Source organism: Boleophthalmus pectinirostris, unplaced genomic scaffold (genome assembly GCF_026225935.1).
Source record: "Boleophthalmus pectinirostris isolate CB_2022bp ecotype Guang Dong unplaced genomic scaffold, ASM2622593v1 HiC_scaffold_21, whole genome shotgun sequence".
NCBI classification, from domain to species: domain Eukaryota; kingdom Metazoa; phylum Chordata; class Actinopteri; order Gobiiformes; family Gobiidae; genus Boleophthalmus; species Boleophthalmus pectinirostris.
Genome location: NW_026571175.1, coordinates 32686635 through 32712679, shown reverse-complemented (window position 1 = coordinate 32712679; position 26045 = coordinate 32686635). Strand labels below are relative to the sequence as shown.

At 42.0% G+C, this 26045-nt stretch overlaps 1 protein-coding gene across 1 annotated transcript; it reads left to right on the top strand.

The window, feature by feature from the left end:
* Positions 1 to 1700: 1700 nt before the first annotated feature.
* Positions 1701 to 26018, top strand: LOC110161195 (homeobox protein MOX-2-like). Its single transcript, XM_055157110.1, has 4 exons — positions 1701 to 2088; positions 12552 to 12727; positions 25731 to 25897; positions 25964 to 26018. The coding sequence occupies exons 1-4, from the start codon at positions 1701 to 1703 to the stop codon at positions 26016 to 26018; spliced, it is 786 nt and encodes a 261-aa protein (XP_055013085.1).
* The last annotated feature ends 27 nt before the right edge of the window (positions 26019 to 26045 follow it).

Genomic DNA, 26045 nt, shown 5'->3' with positions numbered 1-26045 from the left:
CTTTATTCATCAAGGGCCACAAATCTAAACACAGATGAAGCAGAGGGCCGATCGAGGGCCGTAGACTGGTGCTCAGTACAGAGAATAATTAAAATATGTGCAGGTTTAACACGTTAGAATGAGCCGCCAGTCTTCATTCATGCTTAGATCCTTAAAACCACAAACTAGATATTTAATATTCGCTTTATCAAGGTAGATTTTCAAAAAACTTGAGGTAAAAAGTACATTTTTAATTGATGGAAGGTAATTTGGGCCAATTCACCTGGAAGCCTGAGGGCCAAGAAAAATTTGTTTGGGGGGCAGCATTTGGCCCACGGACCATAGTTTGGAAATGCCTGATTTCAGATAAGCAAATGGTCCAAACTTACGCAAAATTGACTCTTGTGGTTGTGTTTTGTTTTGGTTTAGTAACCCTTTATTATTAATCTGTCTACAAAACTCAAAATACTCTGTTCCACCTTCTGATGTCATTAAGTTTTATAGTCAACAGCTAAATTTGACCTTTTCATTTAGTAGCGTTTGGAAATTCCAGGTCTGAAATGATCCAAACGATTCTAGTGAAGGTGTTTGAAATGTAAAAACACACTGGAGCACTTCCTGTATTACAACATCACAAGTTGGAACAGAGAGTTTTCTATTTTAGAGAAGAACTCCTAAGCCTAAATATGCAGGATTTATGAGTCAAACACGCGGGAACGAAACAAAACACAACTCCACGTCTGTTTGAAATAAGACAACAACATTTCGACGCAGTAAAGTAGCGTAATATGAGCACTTTAAAACACATTTTCTAAACTGTTGCACAAATATTAAACAGCTTCTCCGTAATCAGAGGCACGTGAACGGTTAAACAAAACCGCGTCTTTCAGCTGGATCAAATAACTCATCTCCCAAATAAATTGCCCAGTTTCCTTCCATGGCACAGCTCGCAGCTCACAGCCAGCTTCAGTCGGATTGAGCTTCAGAGTTTTTGGAGAACCACGGAGCGCATGTGGTCAGTAGCAGCGGGCCCGGCCTCCCTCTCATGTTACAGTCCCGTATATATCCCCCCCACTCCCTCCCTCCCCGGTCTCCTCCTCTCCTCTCCCCTCCCGCCCTCCCTCCGTCCGAACCCCAGACCCTGGAAGCTGCCTCCCTACTTCCACTCTGCTCCTGGAACCCCGAGCTGTCATCCAAAAATCGCTATCCGGACTCTGCGTTTGGATATTTTTACGGATCTTCATCGAAACGTGCCGCGTTGAGGAATAGGTGGATGCTCACAAAAGGATTATAATTTTTTTTGTTTTGGACTTTTTGATTCGTCTGTGCCTAATTGCAACTGCTTTGGATCGCAGCACGTCTTGTAAATTAACTTGGGATCATCTTTTTTTTTTCTTAAAATTTGCGATTTACAATGTTATAAGTGAATCATTTTTATTTTTGAGCGTCTTTTTATTGTCCAAATGACGTGAATTATCCAAAACTAAACAAAATGCAATATTTAGAGGTATTTTTTTGATAGTAAAAGTTTCTAAGCAGGTTTTTATGAACTTTTTATGTTTAAATTTCACCCCAAAACAAAAAAAATCTGTAATGCAAAACTTACAGCTGATGTGACAGTTCAATTTATGCTTCAATTTTGTACGCAAGAACATTTTTAGTGATTTTTTTACAGTAGTTTTGAGACTTTTTATCGTTCTCTGGACTTAAGTGGACTTACCATGGACCACTCGCTGTTTGGTTGCCTCCGTAGCCCCCACGCTCCGTCACAAGGCCTGCACCCGTACCTGGACCTGCCCAGCCCCTCTCCTCCCTGCGGCTTCCCCGGAGGAGGGGAGGACACCGGGACCTTCGGCGCTCACCAGGTCCCCCTGTCCCAGCACCAGGGTCCCTCGGGGTGGCCCCCTCCCCCGTCGCACGTCCAGTCTCCCACGGCCCAGCACGGGGTGAGCCTGCCGGAGAACAGCCCGGAACAGTGCTCCGGGGCGGGGGGCACTCCGCGCGGCGCTGACCCCACGCGGGGGTCAAGTGCGCCGGGCGAGTTCGGACACGCTCTGCCCACCGAGGAGGCGGAGAGGAGGAGGAGCAAAGCCAAGAGCGAAGGGGCAGGTAAAAGTGAATCATTTTGGATAGAAATCTTAAAAAACACATCACACAGCGTCAATTTTTTGGGTTAAACTAGTGGCTGTCTGTGTAGCACTTGTGGTCGGATAAAAAGAGGCTTCAGAGAGTGTGTATTTACATTCCATTTAATGCCGTATGCACTGAAACACAAGAGACACATTTATGATCAGGCTATTCATGTCAAGGCACACTTTACAATTAGGACCACGCGAGGTTTTAACCCCCATCTGAGTTCTTTAAAAAAACACTTTTAAATATGTCAATATGTTTTAATTTGCAGATATAGTATTATTATTCAAAGTTTTTCTATAGAATTCAATTTCTTTATTAATAAAATATAAATTTTCATAAGTGGATCAATATTCTATGGGGGGTCAACACACCATAATAGGATTCTGACCCCGGGGTCACCTCACCGCGAGGTCAAAATCCTACACCAAACCGTCTGTAATTAAGTCATTTCTACATTTCTCAAAGAATTATTATGAATTTTTTTTTTTTCTTATTTTATGGAGATTGATGTAAATACTTTCATGACTTATTATAAAGTAAGTTTTATCTCTACATTTTTACATAGAGCTGAGACTAATACACACTACACATAATGATTTATCTTATTAAAGGGCCTGTGTCTGATTTCAAACCATGATCCACGCCCACTTAGTCCTGTCTGCCTCTGATATTTTGAGACAGTGTTTTTTGTGGTAGTTCTCCAATCTCTGCTGTTTACTCATGACACCAATGCACCAAGACAGAAGATCATGTGTCTGGGATAGTGTCAGGTTGATTTCCCGTAAGTTTTAGCACTTAAGTTGATTAAAAAGATGAACACAGTTTAGACAATTTAGGTCAAATCGTCTGCGTCATGACACAAAGAATCTGCGTCGACGTGAATCCCCTTCATACACATAGACCGTACATATGAATGGACATATAGCTTAGCCCCCTAGTGTTTTTGGCGGTGAATTACTTTGTGGTGCATAGACGTCGATGCAGATCCATAAATCAAAAACAACGCCAAGAAAGTGACAGTCCACACAGAACTATACTTCGCCTTCAGACAGAGGAAACTTTTGTCTCTTCCACAGGATCTGCTGACCCTCCCTGACCAGTCCTCCTGATAAACTGTCCTGAGACACAAAGGCCACCGAGTTTTGCTGCAGTGGAAATGTTGCTGCAGCAAAACTTGAATTTCCGTCGAGATCAATAAAGTATCTAAAACAGATAAAACTCTCCAGGGTGTCCCCAGGTTTGACTACCCCAAATTTAAGACGCTTTTAAGACCTTTTTAAGACCGCTTAAATGAAAATTAAGACCAACGTCGCACCCATTACGCGAGCAAAAAACACCAGATCCAATTCTAATAATGACCAACCAACTACCGGTGCTTTAACTAGAAACTAAGAGCCACTCTGGATTAAACCTGCACTTCCTCATGATCCATCCAACGTCTTCCTCCACCTACTGACTGTTTACTCACTGCTGCCGGCGCCACAAACCAAAGTACTGTTTGCGGATACTCCAAATTAGACGTTCACGCACGTTATTTGATTTCACGTTGTTGTTTTTTTTCTCCCTCCCTCCATTTAACATTTAACAGCCCGGTTGAGATTACAAAAAAATAGACTAATAAAATTAAAGACCTTTGTGAGAAAAATAAGACTTGGACGACATAATTTAAGACTTTTTAAGGCCTTAATTTAGGAACATGAAATTTAAGACATTTTCAAGACTTTTAAGACCCCACAGTTACTCTGCTCTCAGACAGGAAACAGTTTGATTGTAAGATTGTAAGATTTTAAATCTCATAAGATTCTCCTTGTGTATGTGGCACTTTTTGACTCAGAAATCCTGCAGTGTGTGGGCGTCTTAAAGTGAATAGATTATATTTAGGCCTGTCATGATAATTACTATATCAATTTATAGTTCAAAAGCTGGAATAATGTTTTGGAGCTCAATATTTATCATGTGTACAGTTTCTTTGCACTAGTGGATAGGACTGGGTATCATTCAGAAGTTGCCGATACGATACATATCTCGATACAGTGAGCTTACGATTCGATACGATATATTTCAGATCAATTCAGTACAGTTTAATATAAAAAAAATAAAGGCTAAATCATGTCTGTGACACTAAAAGTCTTTGTTAAACCACTTCTTGTGCAAAGTTCATATGAAACACAAACATTTTTATCCTCAAAACAGTGAAAATGTCAAATGTGTCGCTTAAACGAGGTTAAAACAAGCAACAAAACTGTAGCTGTAACAAAATAATTTAGTAAAATATACTCAAAACATACTCTTGGCGATGTATCGATACAGCAGCCCATGATACCAATACTGTATTTTACTATTTTTGCACACCCCTACTAGTCGGTAGATTTTCGCCATTTTACGTAATACCTTAAGATTTGAGCTGTAGAAGTCTGAATAAATAACTTCTATGTTTAAATATTGGTTTATTCTGATATTTATTTTTTGTAGCTCAAACTTTTTAATGATTCTGTGCATTTAAAACTACTTTTCTGTCTTGTGTAAGCGGCACAGTTTCAATAGTATCGTTAATCGTAATATTTCTCTATAGCGATATATTGTGTCTCAAAATTTCACTTTTTTTTAAACAAATCTACTTTTTTTCTTATTTAAAACAATAAATTAAAGTCAGGTCTAGGCCTTTTCATTAAATTTTTGTGTTACGTTGGTTTATATGGAGATTTTAAGCGGTAAAAGTTTTCGCAGAGGTCACGACCCTGACACATTTTTTGACTCTGACTGAACCGGCTCCAGGGGAAACTGTGAGCGCTGAAATCGGGTTCGCTCGCTCTCATCACACGCTGGCTTCGTAAAACTCGGTCTCCTGGCATCTCTGACATCTCCACTCCTGACCCGCGAGCTTTCTATGAACAGGAAAATCATATCTGCCGGAGAACCGCAAAAAGCACTAAGACTTTCCGTACATCTTTTGTGACTGACACGCTCGACGCTCAGTTCAGTTTCAATCTCAAACCTTTTTGCTTTTTCACACTTTTACTGCTCCGAGTCTGTGATCGTCATAAAGAACGGTCCAATCGTGACGGAATACGCTATAAAAATACATTTATTACGCTCCGCTGGATTTACAGTGTCGGATATTTGGCTCTGATGTTGGATTACCTGATTTGTGTGTTTGTAAAATGTCAGTCTGATGATCAGGACGTGGATGTTTGCATGCTAGTTGTCACTTTCTCCTAGTATTTAATTATTCACCATGAGGAGTTTAAGGGCTTTTTACAACAAAAGTGGTCTTCTCACAGTAAAACTAACAACAACAAGCATTACTGCCTGTTTTGCGGATGATAAAATCACTTTATAATAAGATGCAGACGGTGTGCAGACTTTATAAACACTGAGGAGCTCTTTCTGGATTACCACCAGATGATGTCACAAGTGGAATTAAGACATTTTATCTGAGGAGAGGAAGGTAGACGAAATATGCAAGATTTGATCCACTAAAACAAACAAAACCTCCAAAAAGATTAGAAGTTAAAGCTGCATAACTCCGTCCAATGCTTTTCTCCATGATAATGTTATTGCTCTGGTCCTAGTCTGGTCCTGGTCTCAGTCTAGGTCTCGGTCTCGGTCCCGGTCCCGTTACAGTCAGGTCCCAGACCTGGTGTAGTCCTGTGAAGTCCTGTGTAAGTCTTGGTTCAGTCCCAGTCTCACTCCTGGTTCAGTCCCAGTCCTGATTCAGTCCCAGTCTCAGTCTCGGTCTGGTGCCGGTTCTCAGTCCCGGTTCTCAGTCCCGGTCTGGTTGCGGTTTGGTCCCAGACCTGGTGTAGACCTGTGTAGTCCTGTTTTAGGCCTGGTTCAGTCCCGGTCTTGGTCTCGGTCCCGGTCTCGGCCTCAGTCCCGGTCTGGTTACGGTTTGGTCCCAGACCTGGTGTAGTCCTGGTGTAGTCCTGGTGTAGTCCTGGTGTAGTCCTGGTGTAGTCCTGGTTCAGTCCTGGTTCAGTCCTGGTTCAGTCCCAGTCTTAGTCCTGGTTCAGTCCCGGTCTTAGACCTGGACCTGGTGTAGTCCTGTTTTAGTCCTTGTTCAGTCCTTGTTCAGTCTGGCGTCACAGTTTAAGTCACATAAACGGTTGTTATCCATTTTTTTTCCATTTTTCATTTAAACACAAAATCAAAAACTGAAAAAAATGAACCATTATCTGTTTTTTCATTTTGGTTTTGGAGACAAATAATGAAGAAAATAGTTGGTTTTTTTTTGTTTTCTTATTTTTGGTTTTATTTTGAAAAACGATTGAACGAATGACACACAGACTCTTAATAACCCGTTTATTGTTTTGGTCGTGTTTGGTTCAACAATGGTTTATTCAAGTGTATTTTTTTTATCAAAACCTAACTATAAGTGAGACTACATTAGACTATTCTTATGTGAACAAGTCTTTTACTTTTATTTAGACCTATTGTTTTTGGTCGTCTTGCAGTTCCTGTGTTAAATTTTCTTCAGAAAGTAAAGTTCATTGATCTTTGAAAGAGTGCATTTGCATTTGTATTCCATCATCGTTACATTCGTTGAAAATGGTCTCAAAATGTCAATAATATCGTTTATCGTGATAAATTCTTGGTCGATTAATCGTTACAGGCCTACCCCACACTTTTCTAGGTATTTTTGAGCTTTAAAACCACCTGTAATTCAATAAATCTAAGGCAGAGCTGCTTCATGTCGCAGTGTGGAACATTCCAGGCAGAGCAATGACGCATCCATAGAAACAAACCAAAAAAGTTACAGAGCGAAGCGCACCTTTAAGAATAACTTTAAGACTCTGAAACGTGCGGTGGTTTTCACACAGTCAGCCTCGCGCGCTCATTTTTCCTGGCCTCCGCGGAACGTCTCCAGAGCCAAACTCATGAATCTTGGACTGATTTATATGTTGACGTACAAAATATCATTAGATGCTTGACGTTGCTGCAGAGCTTTCCCTTTCGCCATTAACTGACCACAAAGACGTGAACGCGACTGGAAACACTATGATCTCACCGTCAGAAAAGGAATAAAAGGAAAAACGAACAATATGCAGAGAAAGGACAAAAGAGTCAAAAGAGGCTGGACGGTCGAGCGTCTGTGTCCATGAGATATTTAGGTTAAGTTAAGTTCGGACGCTTTATTCGTACCCGTGGGCAAGGGACTTCAAAACTGTAATGTGTTATTTATGACTTGTTAGTGTTAAAGTAATTTGTTTACAATTACAAAATTACTGCACTAAACCAGGACCAAACCAGGACTAAAGCAGGACTGAACCAGGACCAAACCAGGACTAAACCAGGTCTAAAGCAGGTCTGAACCAGAACTGAACGAGGAATAAACCAGGTCTGAACCAGGATTAAACCAGGACTAAACCAGGTCTAAAGCAGGTCTAAAGCAGGTCTGAACCACAACTAAACCAATCTAAACCAGATCTGAACCAGGACTGAACAAGAACTGAACCAGAACTGAACCAGAACTGAATCAGGAGTAAACCAGGACTAAACCAGGACTAAACCAGGACTAAACCAGGACTAAACCAGGTCTAAACCAGGACTAAACCAGGTCTAAACCAGGACTAAACCAGGACTAAACCAGGACTAAACCAGGTCTAAACCAGGACTAAACCAGGACCGAACCAGGTCTAAACCAGGACTAAACCAGGACCGAACCAGGTCTAAAGCAGGTCTGAACCAGAACTGAACGAGGAATAAACCAGGTCTAAACCACAACTAAACCAATCTAAACCAGATCTGAACCAGGACTGAACCAGGACTAAACCAGGACTAAACCAGGACTAAACCAGGACTAAACCAGGTCTAAACCAGGTCTAAAGCAGCACTGAACCAGAAATAAACCAGGTCTGAACCAGAACTGAACCAGGACCAGACCAGGACCAAACCAGGACCAAACCAGGGCTTTGAATCTAGGAATGCCCCAGAGAGAACCCTGAGCCCGTGGAGCAGGCGTCCGCAAAGCTCGATCAGTTCTGTGTCAATAATCCAAGTCAATAGACATTATTCTGTACATTGTAACTGTATATTTCAGAAATACATGCAGATCGTGACAAGGTTACCCCAAAAAAATAAAATAAAAATCTCTTGCGACACATCTGAGGGTCGATAAAATAAACACAATAAACAATAAAAACAAATAAAAGCACAATTACTAATAAAGTGTTGCAGAGCTCCAGGGCAGAATGGTTTTGTTCCATAAATAATTCATTCATCACACTTGGCTAAAATCTGAATAAATATCAAATATATAAAAAGCAGGATTTTACAAGACAAGGTACTAAAATCGATGGGATAAGTAGATTACAATTTATTGTAATGGCAGATGGAACAAAGCTCCTTTTCAAACAAAACAAAAAAGAAACTAAGGCCCGCAGGCTGAATGCGGCTTTGACCCCAGCCCCTCTGCCCCCCCTGCCCTCTGCCCCCCTGCCCCCACCACTTGAACTGGACCTGAGGCAATCCTCAAAAGTTGTCATGGTCTATTTTTTTTTAAATTACTTTTTGGAAATTAATAGCACGTCTGCATCTTGTATTTTTTTTTTTTCCAATTTAAAAATGATAATTATATGACGCATTTACATTTACATACCTGACAAACTCGAGATCAAACAGTGACAGTCAATACACGTGCAGAGTTCTGTAGTGCGGTTAAGGACAGAAAAATGGCAAAGTGTAAAAGTACGAAAAGTTGACAGAGAGTGCCGAGTTTTCAAAGAACAGTGGACGACCGATTATTTTTTTGTTCAGTGTAAGGAGCATGCAGTTTGTCTGATATGTAAAGAAAGTGTTGCGGTTTTCCAAGAATATAATCTGCGTTAATTCTGTTACACGACCCTGACCCGACCCCCATCACAGTCATGTGGCCTCTGAGAAAAAAGTTTGGTGACCCCTGTTCTAGATCTTGGGACTAAAAGCTTCTGACCAGAGGGAAGCAGCAGAAACTCTGAGTTTAGAGCACAGGTGTCAAACATAAGGCCCGGGGGCCAGATCCGGCCCTCCAAGACCTTTAATGTGGCCCTCGGCAGATTTTCTACTAAAATATTTTAATTATATTTTCTATTAAAATATTGGTAAATTTCTGCGGCACTGAGCAGAGCAGTGTCTCCAGTGTCTCTGTACGTGGCCCCTCCCTCCAGAGCAGCTCAAATGAAGACTTGTCTCTTTCCAAACGCTCTTAAAGGACGATCGTTTTGACTGTTGACCGTGACACCCTCATCAGAAAAATGTCCAACATGAGAAAAGTGGAGCCGAGTGCAGGATTTTACAAGAAAAATTGACTTATTCCTGTTTACAGACAAGTTATTGTTAAAATATTGTGTTGAAATTGCATTTTTCTTAAAGTTTCAGGTTGTTCATGATGTTATAATATTTTGTAAAAGAAAGAGTTCATCAATTAAAAAAGATTTCTGTAATAGATTTGTGTTTCTCTGCACAAATATTTGAACTTATTGCTATTTTTGGGTATATATGCCATGAGTTTTCTGATTTGGCCCCTTTGGGATCAAAGTAGGTTGGATACGGCCCCCGGACCAAAATGAGTTTGACACCCCTGGTTTAGAGGATGCTGCACGTATTTTAGAATCCTCTGGGACGTCCGCCGGGCAGCTCTGAGAGTGGACAATCTCCTCACTTGCACATTTAACTGATTAAGTGAGTTCTTGTTCATGGAAGAGATGCTCCAAAATCGTGAGACCAGTGAAAAAGTTAAACCGATTCCATAAATGTTTTATAGAACAGTGTCATCATGGTTCGATTGACACAGTAGAGGGACAATTTCCCCAGACAATGAAGGAGCTGGTGACAGACAATTTAGGTGTTTTTATTCGGGTTTATTCAATGCTTTTCACTGTAACAGACGCTCCGCAGTAAAGTCACAGTAAAACAACCAAAGGACAGACCAAACAGTAAAGAGAATCAGTCATGTGTGAGGGCTGTAGGTTGTGAGGAAAAGGGTGTGTTTGGAGCAGTTTTTTGAAGGTGTTTAGTGAGTCTGAGTTTCAGGAGGAGGAAGGAGGAGAGAGTTCCAGAAGGTGGGGGCAGTCATGGCAAAGGCTCGGTCCCCCAAGGTCAGGTGCTTTGATTTGACTGTGGGAATGAGGAGGTTAGAGTCTAAGAAAAGTACAAGAAGAGTCAAAAGAGTCCTAGTATCTGTGTCCAAGTGCTATATATCTGACAGACTATGTTTGTCCATGATATCCAGTATTCCAGTAAGGATTAGGATAAGTGTTTATGGGGATCCCAGGCTAAGAAAACATGAACGCATCCAAATATGAAACTATTTAAGAGTGGATCTTGAAAGGTGTGTCCAGCAATGGTCACTAGATCGATGAATATAGACCACAATGCATTGAGAGTCGGGAAAACAACAGCAGACAGACAGATCTTGAAGCGGACACTAACATATGTATGAAAACAGATAGAAGTATTGTAAAAAAAAGTTATTAAAAGGTGTAAAGTTGCTAATGGTAGCTGCTTTGTCATGTCAGCACATTTAAAAACAACTACAGGCGACAAAAGGGCAAATAAAAAAGGTATTAATTGATAGTTTCCTCATCTCAGGCACAAATCTGAACACACCTTTTTCACAAAGGCCAGAAGTGCCGCACTGTAGGTTTGCCAAACTTCCGGTTCATGGTTTTCTGTGGCAAAATGTCTCTTGTCTCCACAAGGTCCACAGAGGATAAACATTCTACCATGAAGAATTTATCCACAACTATCAAGGTAAGAAAGATGAAAGCTTAAAGGCGAACAAGGATGATGCATTAGTGAACTACTGAGCAAAACTAATGTTATGGTGTCCTAGACATGTCTCGCATTTGAACTGCACAAATCTTTCTATGTTAACATCAACATCATGAAATTGTTTTTTAATTTTAATTCTAGTGAACAAGTTATCGTATTTTCCGGGCTATTAGACGCGCTCTTAAGCCTCTAACCCCATCAAAAAATGACCGCGCGCCCCACAATCCAGAGCGTCCCATACACGAATCCACTCGGGTGTCCCAGCACGACTTCAGTAAACTACAAAGCCGCACCACCCGCAGAACACACAAACACACACGGAGCAGACAGCGACCGCAAAGAGAAAAACACCCACAGACACACTCATCACTCCACGCCGACGAGGAACGGAACGGAGGAACGAACCGAAAAAAGCGAGTGCAATGTGCCGCTTCTAGACACGACTGAACAACTGAGTCACTGCGAACACGCCGACAATCCGTTGGTCCCAGACACACCCTCCCTACACGCCACAACTGAACAAAGCCCAGAGTCACCGTGAACGAACAAACAAACAAAACCACTCACCCATCACACTGTTGTGTTTCCTTTAAAGTCCAGTGCGGTTTATTTGTGAAAAAAAATAGACCATTTAATGACAGTGCGCCTATAATCCAGAGCATCTAATAGCCCGGAAAATACAGTACTTATGTTTTATTCATGAGCATAACATTAGTTTTGCTCAGTAGTTCACTAATGCGTCATCGTTGTGCATCTTTAAGCTTTCATCTTTCTTACCTTGATAGTTGTGGATAAATTCTTCATGGATGAATGTTTATCCTTTGTGAATCTTGTTGGTTGAAGATTTGGTGATGGAGCAGATTTATGAAGCTCCTAGGAAAATATTTCCACATATATTTTAGTATAGAAAACAATTAACAATTAGGTTCCGCAAATCTACAGCGGGGCACTTACGGTCGTTGTGAAAATGGCCTATAATCCAGCCTGTTTAGAGAAGATCCATGTTAAAAAGTGCTGCACACGATTTTTACTGTCTGAAAAACAGAGCTCGTTCATTTTAAACAGTTTGCAGTGGTCCAAAGTTATTCCTTATGCATTCAGAGCATCCTGATTATTAACAGTGATGAGTTTATAAGCACCTTTCGCAGCTTTCAGACACCAGTTTTGCCTTGACAGTGCAGCTAACAACAATTAGAATGCTAACAGTGCACTTCCTGATTATCGGACAATAAAACGCTTTATAATTAGATGCAGACGGTTGACTTTTCTGACCGCTAGAGCTGCTTATACAATATACAATACCATACAGTATTTGTGAACGACATAATGTTGGCTGGTCTTTGCTGATCCATTGGCTCTGCTACAAGCCCTGAAATAAAAACAGTAATTTTTAACACTAGCGTGACTAAAGCGTTTCAAACAATCCATTTGACTACATGTTATTAAGCTGTCCTGTATACCTCCCTCACCATTCTATACCACAACACAGTAACAATGTCAGCCCAATAAAAATGACTGGCACCTCTAATTTGAGTTTTATTTTACTTTCAGACGGGCCCCGCTCGAGTATCAACCCCCACACTCAAATCTTTTCCTTCCCCCAGCCCCGCTCTGGCCTTCCTCTCCTCTTGTTTTCTTTTTGGAGAATCAGCTGGATCTGGAGAAAGTTGTGTTTTCCATTTCAGAGTCCCAGGACGGGAGCTACAAGGGGGACATGAGCGGCGGGAAACCCAGGAAGGAGCGCACGGCCTTCACCAAGGAGCAGATCCGGGAGCTGGAGACGGAGTTCGCGCACCACAACTATCTGACCAGACTGAGGCGCTACGAAATCGCCGTCAACCTGGACCTCACCGAGAGACAGGTACAGAGTCAGATACAGTCGTCCCTTGCTATATCGCGGTTCACCTTTCGCGGTCTCGCAGTTTTGCTGATTTTTTTGAGCAATTTTGCATATCGTATTTTCCGGGCTATTAGGCGCGCTCATAAGCCTCCAACCCCATCAAAAAACGACCGCACGCCCAACAATCCAGAGCGCTCTATAGGCGAGTTTCAGCTGACATCATTGTTATTAAAATCCCGCGTTTCATGCTGGGAAATATTTTGGTCAGAGGCAAGAAACACGATAGCTGTCAAACACAGTGCGTAACCTTGCATATTTATCCCCAGTAATGGTAAATTCCTGCTGCATTATCGGATGCAAAAATAGAAACACGGAAGAAGGAAAATGTCTTTTTCGTTTTCTGAGTGAAAAGAACCGCTAACGGTGAATTAAACGGCTTTCAAACATTCGCAGAGCAAACGTAGAAGATCCTAACAAACCGTGGACTCCAACAAGTTCAACAACACATCGAGACTCTTGGAGGTTTTCATCTTTTCTGCTGTGAATGGCCCAGGAGTTTCCACCAAGTAACTGTGGATATCGCCGAAGTGAATATTTGTCCAGGTAGTTGGCGATTCTGACCAGAAATTTGGTTTGGTCCAACCTTTTGTCGGGGTTGAAAAGGGTGATTTGGTCGTCCATCGATGCTTATGACCAATTTCTGGTCAAATGGTCTTGGGTCCTCTGCCGTTAGAGTGGATAAATAACCGGGATCAATACCCTTTACGTGCTTTCTCGCTCCGTCCGTCATGTTGAATTAGTGCTTCTTGCCACCGACCAAAATAATTCCCAGCATGCAACGCGTGCTTTTGTCAACAATGAAACTCGCCTATACACGAATCCACTCGGGTGTCCCAGCACGACGTCAGTAAACTACAAAGCCGCAAACACACACGGAGCAGACAGCGACCGCACAACGAAAAACACCCACAGACACACTCATCACTCCACACCGACGAGGAACGGAACGGAGGAACCGTTTGACATTATAACGTGTTTAATGCAGATTTGCGCAACTCTCACAGAAACGAAACTTAAAACAGCATGGCTCATTTGCATAAACTAAGCAGAGGGGGGAAAAAAAAAGGCACTGACGCGGTTCAGCTTCTGTTCGACTAAAGGACACGACTCAGTGGAATATGAGTGTTCTTTCTGTGACAGAGGGATGTTGATGGTGAAGGTGAGTCTGTTCTGTGTGTCGTGATGTTTTCAAAGATCGTACGTGTGCAGCTCTTTATGTTGCGGTAACCGGGACTTTGTGCTGCAGGGCTCCACTCCGGAATAAATTGAATCTTCGGTTTGTTACATAAAGAAGGAGGAAAATAACAAAAGGATGACAGCAGCAAGTTTTAAGAAGGATGTAAAAAATAGTTGTAACTGTCCTGTGTGAGAAAAGTGTATAAAGTGTGTGGTGAGGGGTTTCACAGCCTTAAAACAGATAATAATTGTAAAATATACTTGACTACTTCGCGGATTTCACCTATCGCGGGTTATTTTTAGAACGAAATACCCGCATTAAACGAGGGACCACTGTATGGAACTGTTAAAGATGAGGGGAATTATGCAAATATGCCGTTTTACAACATCGTTCCCTCATTAAAAACATGCCTAAAGATGTTTTATACACCCTCCATGAATGTTTGAGTAATCTAGTGATCTCTGCGATGTCTGTTTTCACCTATTCCCGCCCCGTGCTCTGTAATTACTTCCAAATATTTAAAATTCAAACTCTGGATCATACCGTTTTTGTCAAAGTGTGTGGTTTTTGGACAGGTTTACCGGTGTAAACCACAGCCACAGGTCAACGTTCAAACTGTGTGTGTACAGAACAACGGAAATAACGAACTTAATAGGCCTGAATGTATCGTCTGGTTTTATTTGTCTAATAAAACACGTTAAAAAAATGTGCAGTTTTTACACCTGCATAGGGCAAAATACACATGCAGCGTTTCTGGTGTTTAGTTTTAAACCCACACGTTTTTGCAACACTCCGTGAATCTAACAGTGGTGGAAGAAGTTCTCAGTTTTGTTACTCAAGTAAAAGTACAGATACTGGAGCAAAAGTATTTAAAAAGACTACTTAAGTAATTGAAGTATCTGTTTACAAATGTACTTAAAGAGTCAAAGTACTTTGTGCAGATTTAGAGATCCAATAATGCTTCAAATGTTTGATAAAGATTTGTGCTGAATTTTGTCCAAAAGAAACAACTGAATCAATATTATTTTTATTTGTATATTTTTGTTTGCTCAAACTATGAACTTGGTTTAAAAATAAACCCCTCGATCTTTTCAACAGGCCTAAACAATAATAACAAAAATTCTTCTACTTTTCAGGCCAGATGCAAAACGTAGTGGAGCAGAAAGTACAGATACCTGCTCTCAAATGTAGTGAAATTAAAGTAAAAATTATCCAGTTAAAAATGTGCATTTACAAAAAAAAGTTATAAGAACAAATTTTAGGTAACTTTTCCAGTGGAGGTTTTTCTTTTTGGAGATGTTAATGCTTTGACTGGAATGTTACACAGTGTGGCTTTAAACCTTTCTATCATCATGGAAACCAAACTAGGCCAAGTCAGATCTGTGGAGAGGCGCCCCCGCTCACAGCATAGAGCTATAAAACCACCTCTGATTGAATAAATGTAAAGTAGAGCTGTTTAATGTCATACTGTGGAACATTCCAGGGAAAGTGATGACATATCCATAGAAGCAAGCAGGTGATGGACCCACAACCGGGTCCATTTTTGGAGACCAGCACCTGCGCAGCACAGCACCACACTCGCCTGTTAACTCCTGATTGTATAAATTAAATCTGCACTCGCTCGGACCCATTAACATTCCACCCGTTATCCGCCTGTGCCCGTGATAAATCAGGGTAAGACCATTAGTCCAACAGCCCAATAGCCCAGGACTAAACCAGGACTACAATAGGACTACCCCAGGATTACACCAGGATTACACCAGGACAACACAGAACTGGACCAGGACTACACCAGGATTTAACCAGGTCTAACCCAAGAGTAAACCAGTGTCATTAGTATAAATATAGAGACGCCACAACCGCCGAACCAATTGCCAGGACTATACCAGGACTGGACTAGGACTAAACCAGGACTAAACCAGGACTGGACCAGGACTGGACCAGGACTGGACCAGGACTGGACAGGACTGGACTGGACAACACCGGGACAACACCAGGACTACACCAGGACTGGACAGGGACTAAACCAGGACTAAACCAGGACTAAACCAGGACTAAACCAGGACTAAACCAGGACTAAACCAGGACTACACCAGGACTACACCAGGACTAAACCAAGACTAAACCAGGACTAAACCAGGACTAAACCAGGACCAGGTCTAAACCAGGTCTAAACCAGGACTAAACCAGGACTAACCAGGTCTAAACCAGGTCTAAACCAGGTCTAAACCAGGACTACACCAGGACTACACCAGGACTAAACCAGGACTAAACCAGGACTAAACCAGGACTAAACCAGGTCTAAACCAGGTCTAAACCAGGACTAAACCAGGACTAAACCAGACTAAACCAGGACTAAACCAGGACTAAACCAGGTCTAAACCAGGTCTAAACCAGGTCTAAACCAGGTCTAAACCAGGACTAAACCAGGACTAAACCAGGTCTAAACCAGGTCTAAACCAGGACTAAACCAGGACTAAACCAGGAGCACACACCTCTGCTAATGTTTTTTTGTAATAAAAACACTAAAGTCTCTCTCAGTCTGGTCCATCGTTCCGGGAAAAGACCGGAAAATGTCACTCGTTTCCAGGGAAAAACACGTCCTGGCCACGCGTCAAGTATTTTCGTCTTTCTTTTGACTTACCTGACTCACCCACATTTTGTACGCACTCCCGGCCATGAAATTCCAGAACGTTAAAACCCGCCCGTTTCAGCAACTACGCAGGACTCTGACCCCAACCAAAAAGTTCCACAGTGCAGCTTTAAGTGAAGTACTATACCACATTTACTTCGCTACGATCCACCGTGGGAATCTAACTCTGATGTCTCCTCGGCTCAGCTCCTCTTCGGTCGGTTCACGGACACGGAGAGTCTCGGGGACGATTCAAAGAGTTTCTGCGGGATGGAAGAGATTAGCCGCAGAGCATTAGCACGACATGTTCAACTGTTCAGGGTCTATCATCGACGCGCCGTAATTACCCGACTCTGGACCGGCTGCAGCTATTTTCATGATGTCTGTTATGAAAACAAGGCTGCTGTCAGGAACGGTTTCCCTTTAAGCCACAATATATCCCAAGATCTTAATGTAAAACTGAGCTGGAAAGTGAGCGGAAAATATTGTTTAGGCCTCCGAAAATTCTCCAAAATGATGAAGCAACCGTTTAATCACACGCAGGCCTGTATAAATACACTGATTATGGACATTTATGTCATTGTTTGTATAGTTTACACATTAATCTTTAAGGATGGGCCAATATTGTTGTGAGCCGATACTGATATCTGATACTTGGCCCATGACACGATGATGTCATGTTCGCCATTTTATTTAGGCAAAAAGCTCCATATCAACAAGTCAACAACATCGTCAATAGTTATCGCCGTATAACATCAACCGTCGTCACACAACAGTACAACATCAACATCGTCAACAGTTATCGGCGAGTTTTAACTTTTCAAAGTAACAGTTTTGATCCTCAACATTCAGTGACTTAGAGTAAAAAGATGAAGTCATGTCAAAACAATTATATACAAAACCTACTTCAAAATAAAACGAGTTATCTCATGTCAGACATACGCAACGCAACTGTCAACACAAAAGAACGGCCAGATGGATTTTTGCCTACAAGCCACTGCGCATGTGCGGAAAAGCCGGATATAAACAAAAATCTAAAAACGTATCTTTTAAAACCCATAGGCCTACAAATGTATCTTAAGCTGAAGATAAAGATAAAAATTACAATTTGACTTAACTTTTGAAAAAATAATAACAAAATGCACTTACCTGGGATTTAAAATTATTTCTTACATATTTGTGTAAAACTTACAGCGATGTAACACTCCGATTTTTACAGTAAATCTTCGCTGGTCTTCAAAAAAGAAAAGCTACAGCGCTACTATTTAAATCAGAGGGCGTGAAATAATGAAAATAGAAGAAAAGCGTTTTTGACCTCAAATAACCGGATTTTTATGGACGTGTCCTGACATTAATGTACGACGGAGTATAAGGGTCAGAAAAAAAAAAAAAAAAAAGATGCTGGCGCTACGAGAATAAAGTCGTAACATTTTGACATTAAAGTCGTAGTTAATGAGAATAAAGTCAAAGCCAGAAAAAGTAGTAATTTTATGAGAATAAAGTCAGAATTTTATGAGAATAAAGTCGAAGTTAAATTAAAGTCGTAATATTATGAGAATAAAGTTATAATATTACAAGAATGAAGTCATAATAAAATCAAAGTCAAAGTGAAAAATGCGGCAGAAGAAGAAACTTTTTTTTCAATATAAAAGCAAAAATAAGAAAACGAACAACAATTTTCTTCATTATTTGTGCCTCCGGACTGAACCAGGACTAAACCAGGACTAAACCAGGACTAAACCAGGACTAAACCAGGACTAAACCATCACTAAACGAGGTCCGAGACCAGACCGGGACTGAGACCAGGACTTAGACAAGGACTGAGTCAGGGACCAAGACTGAGACCGGGATCAGACAAGAACTGAAAACGGTTTAGTCCTGGTTCAGTCCTGGTTCAGTCCTGGTTCAGTCCGTATGAGGCGCAATAGTCCCGCATCGCATTTTAAAGTCACGTAGACGCCATTTCCCGTTTCCGTGACTTAAACCAGGACTAAACTAGGATTAAACCGTTTTCAGTCCTGGTCTGGTCCCGGTCTTAATCCTGGTCTTTCTGGTTTGGTTCCAGACTTGATTTAGTCCTGATTCAGTTCTTGTTCAGTCGAATGAACGAATGATACACAGATTTTTCTCCTTTAGAAAATGCTCCAAATTCTCCATTCTCCACTCGTTCAGACTTTCCGAGCCGCCGATATTCTCATAATATTATGACTTTATTTTGACTACGACTTTATTCTCATAATATTACGACTTTAATGTCAAAATGTTACGACTTTATTCTCGTAGCGCCAGCATGTTTTTTTTTTTTTTTATCTGACCCTTATACTCCGATGTATTAATCAGTGCATGGCCAAAGAAATCTACCTCCACAAAAACCAACAAAAGTCGACAGTAACAAAAACAAACAGTTCACAGACAGGAACCCAAATAACCACAAACTTACCTCCGTTAACGTGTCCCAAAAGTTCCCGAAGTTTTACGCACGCCACGCAGCGTTTTATGACTGACAGGTGTTCGTAACAAAGCCGACGTCTGTACTCACGATCACCGCGCGTCCACAGTCCGGTCCGGTCCAGTCCGGTCCGGTCCGGTCCGGTTCAGTTCGGCTCCGCACCAAAGCCCAGCAGCTCCCACGAAGAATTATAATCCAACAACGCGTGGAAAATGTAATAATCCAAAAGCGATACCATATCCACAGCTCCTTGACAGCGCGAGCGTCCAATTTGGCGTGTGACGTCACTCTATACTGCACGTGTCCGCGCGCGTCCGATCTCCACTTACGTCACCTGTGCGTCTGGAGATGACGCCAATAATACGTCATATCGCCATAATAATGATAAATAACGATCAGTGTTGGGAAGGTTACTTTTTAAAATGTATTCCCCTACAGATTACAGATTACATACACCAAAATGTAGTTTGTAACGGAATCCATTAAATAATTTAAAGTGAGTAACGTAATCTGAATACTTTGGATTACTTGATTTGCTGTAGAGAAACAAAGACGAGGAAATCATAGCATAAGAAGTTTTGTCTGATAAAAGAAAATAAAAAGCCCAGACTTTACTGAACCAAATTAAAAATATTATTGATAGAAGAGGAGTAGACATGGTTCACACGGCATGGTTTACTCCTGTTAAATCCTGTTTGAGACATAGTTTAGACCTGGTTTTAGTCCTGGTTTAGTCCTGGTTTTAGATCTGGTTTAAGACCTGGTTTGGACCTGGTTTGGACCTGGTTTAGACCTGGTTTTAGTCCTGGTTTTAGTCCTGGTTTAGTCCTGGTTTAGTCCTAGTTTAGACCTTCTTTAGACCTGGTTTTAGACCTGGTTTTGACCAGGTTTAGACCTGGTTTAGTTTCCGGCAATGAGTGGAATTACCAAAAAAAAAAAAAAAAAAGGGATATAGCCCAAACTGTGAAAACAGTAAAATCCCTCTGTGTAATCCATTTATTTCAACAAAGTAACTGTAATCTAATTCCCACTCATTGAAACAGTAACTGTAACTGAATACAGTTACTCATAATTTGTACTCTGATTACATAACTCCGGTACATGTAATCTGTTACTCCCCAACACTGATAACGATACTGAGTGATATAAAGGACCACACGCAAAAATGCAATAAAAACGTTTCACCTCAACTGAGTGAACCAATAAAATCTGAGCACCTGTGTGGTCTTTACAGAACATTTTATCAAGTCAATCGATATCGGCCGATACCGATACCGGAACAGATATGCAGCCCATTCCAAGTATAAGTATTTTATTACAATATAAAAAGTCCCAGTGTTTCTTTGTGGACAAACGTCAAAGTCGATCGTGCGAGAGAATGGCGTGTGGCTCGGGAGTTTCGGCCAAGAAGATTTCAAATAAAACCTACGACCTGATACAATTAAAAGTGTAAAACTCAGCGTTGGCGGCCAAGTCATAAACTGTGGCTCAGAAGCTTTCAGACGCAGAAGATGTTTATGCTGCAAGACGATCATTTATTCCATGAACAAAAATCCACAAAACATCATTTTTATATTTTGGTAAGAAGCCCGCACTGTTTTTGCACCAACGGATGGCTGGAATAATAACTCCACTTCCAAGACAAAAAAAAGTTGAACAAGGATACGTTTAATACCTTTAAGGAAACTTTAAGCAATAAATTAACCTAAAACTCAAGGCAAACCGGAGCATAAAAGCGAACCTGTAAATCTTAAAATGGTTTTGTTGAAAAATGATCAGGGTTGTTTAAATCCCGGAATTTACAAAAGGAAAAGTCAAAATAGTTCTCGACAGGCAGCAGAAGGCGTTTGGCTCCGAGCTCCGCCAGGACAACTCTCCAAGGACGCGGCTCTTCCTGTCCACGGTCTCTTTACACCAGTGGAATAAGTTTGAGTGCGAATCTTACTATGTACACTTCCTATATCGCCTGAAAAACCCAGTCCATTCTCTATTCTGCAGAGTCTGGAATCGGACAATCGAGCGCGAAAAACCTCCGACTTAAAGGGCCAATATTACGCTTTTTTCTGATCTGTGTTCTTTTGTTGTTTCCTCATCACAAACAGACCTGGAGTTGTGTTTTGGTTCATTCACACATGTTTAAGATAAGATAAGATAATCCTTTATTGTCTCCCATGGGAGAAATTTGTCTTGGAACAGGGGGTTTGATCAAAAAAAACAGGACAACACAACACAAAGCAGCACATAAACAAACACCATAAAACAAAGTAAATATGAGACCAGTATGACCACGAGTGATGCACCAACAGGACCCTTAAATTATCCTTAACAGGCAAACCCTTGCATTCTTCTGTTCTATTAATTATTGCACATTCCCTAAGCCTATGTGCAGTTTTAGTTATAATTATTGCACATTCCCTAAGCCTATGTGCAGTTTTGATTGCACATTCCCTAAGCCTATGTGCAGTTTTAGTTATAATTATTGCACATTCCCTTAGCCTATGTGCAGATTAATTATTGCACATTCCTTAAGCCTATGTGTAGCTTTAATTGCACATTCCCTACACCTATGTGCAGTTTTAGATATAATTATTGCACATTCCCTACACCTATGTGCAGTTTTAGATATAATTATTGCACATTCCCTACACCTATGTGCAGTTTTAGATATAATTATTGCACATTCCCTACAGCTATGTGCAGTTTTGATTGCACAATCCCTAAGCCTTTTATAATTATTTTTTAACTGCATTATCTGAGTTTAGCAGTTTAACAGCTAGTGGTACAAAAGAATGTTTGAATTAACACGCTGCATATTTACGCCGAGGTCTTCTCTCAGACAGAAAACACTCTGTTCCACCTTGTGATGTCATGTGGTAATACAGGAAGTGCTCCACTGTCTTTTCAAACTCCATACACGTTCACTAGAATCATTTGGATAATTTCAGACCTGGAATTTCCAGTCTCTACTGAACTGAAGATAAAAGTTACTAGAGCGACAGTAGCTCAGTTGGTAAGAGCGTTTTGTCCACTTATCCCAAGGTTTGCGGTTCGAATCCCGCTCTCGACATAAACATCATTATTTGAGCGGTCAGACCCACTGACTCACAGTTTGGCTGGTGTGATTCCAGCTCCCACAGATGAATGCTGTTGTTGTGTCCTTAGGCAAGACACTTAACCCACCTCGCCCCCAGTGTCTGTGTCAGAGTCCTGCACCAGGTCGGGTATTCGAAAATAGTTGCTGAAATGGGCGGGATTTAAAGTCCTGGAATTTTACGGGCGGGTAGTGATTACACACGGACGACGAACGGGAGAAAAATACTTGACGCACGTCCAAGGCGTCTGTTGCCCCGGAAACAAGTGACATTTACCAGTGTTTTCCTGGAACGATGAGAGACCAGGCTGAGAGAGACTTGAGTGTTTTTATTACATAAAACCATCAGCGGAAGTGATCGGGTTCAGCAGCTGCACTCCTGGTTTAGACACCGTTAAGTCCTGGTTTAGAACTGGCTTAGTCCTGGTGTAGTACTGGTTCAGTCCTGGTTCAGACCTGGTTTAGTCTTGGTTAAATCCTAGTGTAGTCCTGGTGTAGTCCTGGTTAAGTCCTGGTTTAGTCCTGGTTAAGTCCTGATCCAGTCCTGGTTAAGTCCTAGTTTGTCCTGGTTTAGTCCTGGTGTAGTCCTGGTTAAGTCCTGGTTAAGTCCTGATCCAGTCTTGATTTAGTCCTGGTTAAGTCCTGATCCAGTCCTGGTTCAGTCCTGGTTTAGTCCTGGTTTAGTCCTGGTTCAGTCCTGGTTTAGTCCTGGTTCAGTCCTGGTCCAGTCCTAGTTTAGTCCTGGTTAAGTTCTGATCCAGTCCTGGTTAAGTCCTGATCCAGTCCTGGTTAAGTCCTGGTTTGTCCTGGTTTAGTCTTGGTGTAGTCCTGGTCCAGTCCTGGTGTAGTCCTGGTTAAGTCCTGATCCAGTCTTGGTTTAGTCCTGGTTAAGTCCTGATCCAGTCCTTGTTAAGTCCTGGTTCAGTCCTGGTCCAGTCCTAGTTTAGTCCTGGTTAAGTTCTGATCCAGTTCTGGTTCAGTCCTGGTTAGTCCTGGTCCAGTCCTGGTTTAGTCCTGGTTTAGACCTGGTTTATTCCTGGTTTTTCCTGGTTTAGTCCTGGTTTAGTCCTGGTTTAGACCTGGTGATCGGCTCTGCGGTTGCAGCGTGTTTAAATTTACAATCCACTAATGACACGGTGTTGGTTTAGTCCTGGTTCAGTCCTGGTGTAGTCCTGGTTTAGACCTGGTTCAGTCCTGGTGTAGTCCTGGTTTAGACCTGGTTTAGACCTGGTTTAGTCCTGGTTTATTCCTGGTGTAGTCCTGGTTTAGCCCTGGTTTAGTCCTGGTTTAGTCCTGGTTTATTCCTGGTGTAGTCCTGGTTTAGTCCTGGTTCAGTCTTGGTGTTGTCCTGGTTTAGTCCTGGTTTAGACCTGGTTTAGACCTGGTTTATTCCTGGTTTAGTCCTGGTTCAGTCCTGGTGTAGTCCTGGTTTAGACCTGGTTTAGACCTGGTGTAGTCCTGGTGTAGTCCTGGTTTAGCCCTGGTTTAGTCCTACACTATTGGGCTGTTGGACTAATGGTCTGACCCCGATTTATCACGGGCACGGGCGAGTAATGGGTGGAATGTTAACGGGTCCAGACTGGTGCGGATTTAACTTTGATATAATCACGGGTTAACGGGCGGGTCTCCAAAAAAGGACCTGTGCGGGACCTCGGTCTTAAAAGGAGCTATTAACATGAAAACTACCGCTTCATGACATCACAAGGTGGAACAGAGCATTTTGAGCTTTGGAGATGTAAACAGACTAATAATAAAGTTACACAAAACACAACTCCAGGTCTGTTTTCAGGAGGTAACAACATTATAACATGGCTTAAAGGTTGTATAGAGGATTTTTTTAAGGAAAGAGAAATCCAGCGACAGTCCTTTTTCAAATGTAGTGCATGCGTGACACCACCTTCCTCCTCCACAGCTCCCTCTAGAAATAATTTAGAGACCGACACCTCAGTTTTTAGACCCTTCGTCCGCTTCAGTCGCGCCATCGCTGGAAGGAATCTCCAAGAATCACCTCAGTTTGTCTTCGCTCCTTTTCTCCTTCTCTTCTTCTTTCAGCGACCTCAAAAACCGACGTTCTTTTGCGGCGAACTGGTCGTGGATTCTCGTCCGACATCGCAACAAACTTTATGCGAACTGCGAGAGAGCCACAATTAGAAAAAAGCCTCTAAGAACTGCTGCATAGTTACCTTAGAAACGTAGGGAGTTTGAGTGACAACCTGACAGCCAATAGAAAATGAGGCAGCCTCGTTTTCTATTGGCTGATGTTTATCTGGCCTCAACACGTCCACAGTTGATAGATTTTCTTTCTTTTTTTTTTTGGTCATCATAATTACAAGGCTGCTGCGTCTCTGTAATGGTGTTTTAAACTTTCACTGACAATTTGAAACAAACAAAAAATCCTCCATACAACCTTTAAGTCGAAATAGTAATAATCATGACAGACTTAGACACGAAAAAAAAAAAAAAAAAAACCTGACACCTTCTTTTTGCTCGTAGGAAATACCCGCTTTGTTTTGGGTCGGGACCTGTGAGATCATTAGGATGTCAGAGTCCGATAAGGCCGCGGTCCACCTGTGCTAACACGAGTCCACGGCGTGAAAGACAAAACCCGAGACTGGGAGCTGAAATTATCTGTGTGTACTATCTAATCGAGACCAGATGCTCCCCGCGAAATCATCTCGGCATTTACCGGCCAAAACGTGGAGTGAGTCTTATTTGGGGTTAGCGGAGGTAACAGGAATATATCTGTCACTGCGCGGAGAAGCGGGGTGCGTCGGAGGAGTGAGCATGAGACTGTGAGACCCCGATACTAAATAAAGTGCGGAGTCAGGGAAAGCAGATTCAGCCCCCGGAGCTCATGTGTCAGCCCCCATCAGCGCTACTCACGGCAGCGTCCATTATGTAATCACTGGCCTGCTCCCGGGCCATTCGTCATTATGAAAAGCACAGCAAATGAAAAACAATAATACTGTTTTAGAGCTTATTTCATTTGGTTTTCTTCTGTCAGAGCAAAGATTGTACGTTATCAGACAGCAGTAACAGAGACAGCATCTAGTGGTGAAGCGTGAGAATGCAACAGAGGCGGGCTGGCGGTAGCTTTAAAGGAGATATATATGACACAAAATAAATGTATATTCACGTTTTTCTCCCCAAAGTTGTATGTTTAAAAGTCCTAAACTGACTCTTGTGAGCTTTAAATAGTGTTATAATGTTGTTACCTTCTCAAAAATAGACCTGGAGTTGTGTTTTGTTTCATTCACATGTTTGAGGAACCTTTTATTATTAGTCTGTCTACATCTCCAAATCAGAAAATGCTCCCCCCTCGTGATGTCATGACGTGATAGTTTTCAAGTTAACTGCTACTGTTTGTTTAATAGAGAGCAGTGATTCCAGGGACGAAACGATCCAGATGATTCTAGTGAAGGTGACTGGAGTTCACAAGGTGGAACGGTGTTTTCTGTTTTAGAGAAGAACTTAAAATGTCATACTGTGGAATATTACAGGCAAAGCAATAACATCCTCCTGGAGACAAACTCGAGGTGCATTTTAATATCGAGGGCATGTACAGTGCGTGACGATGATGTGATGATCTGACGCTGACGTGTGTTCTTCTCACAGGTGAAGGTCTGGTTCCAGAACCGTCGGATGAAGTGGAAACGTGTGAAAGGAGGACAACAGGGACCAGCGGCCAGAGAGAAAGAACTGAACCACGTGAAGAAGGGGACTTTACTGCCCTCTGAGTTCTCAGGACTAGTGGGACTGTCGCCTCCTTCTGGCTCCCCCAGGCCACTGAACGACTCCCCCAGAGCGGGCCTCCCCTCCCCCACTGCTCTGTCCTCACCCAGAGGTGCTCATGAGGAGGACAGTGGAGACAGTGAGCGCAGCTCTGAACAGGCACAGCTATGACCTGCACAGAGGACCACACTGGGTGTT

Bases quoted from the DNA above. Each gene is read 5' to 3' on its own strand.
- LOC110161195 (XM_055157110.1), top strand. From the start codon at position 1,701: ATGGACCACTCGCTGTTTGGTTGCCTCCGTAGCCCCCACGCTCCGTCA. The intron at 12,728-25,730 runs GTACAGAGTCAG...TTCTTCTCACAG, and splicing joins TGGACCTCACCGAGAGACAG to GTGAAGGTCTGGTTCCAGAA. The intron at 25,898-25,963 runs GCCACTGAACGA...ACCCAGAGGTGC, and splicing joins CCTCCTTCTGGCTCCCCCAG to TCATGAGGAGGACAGTGGAG.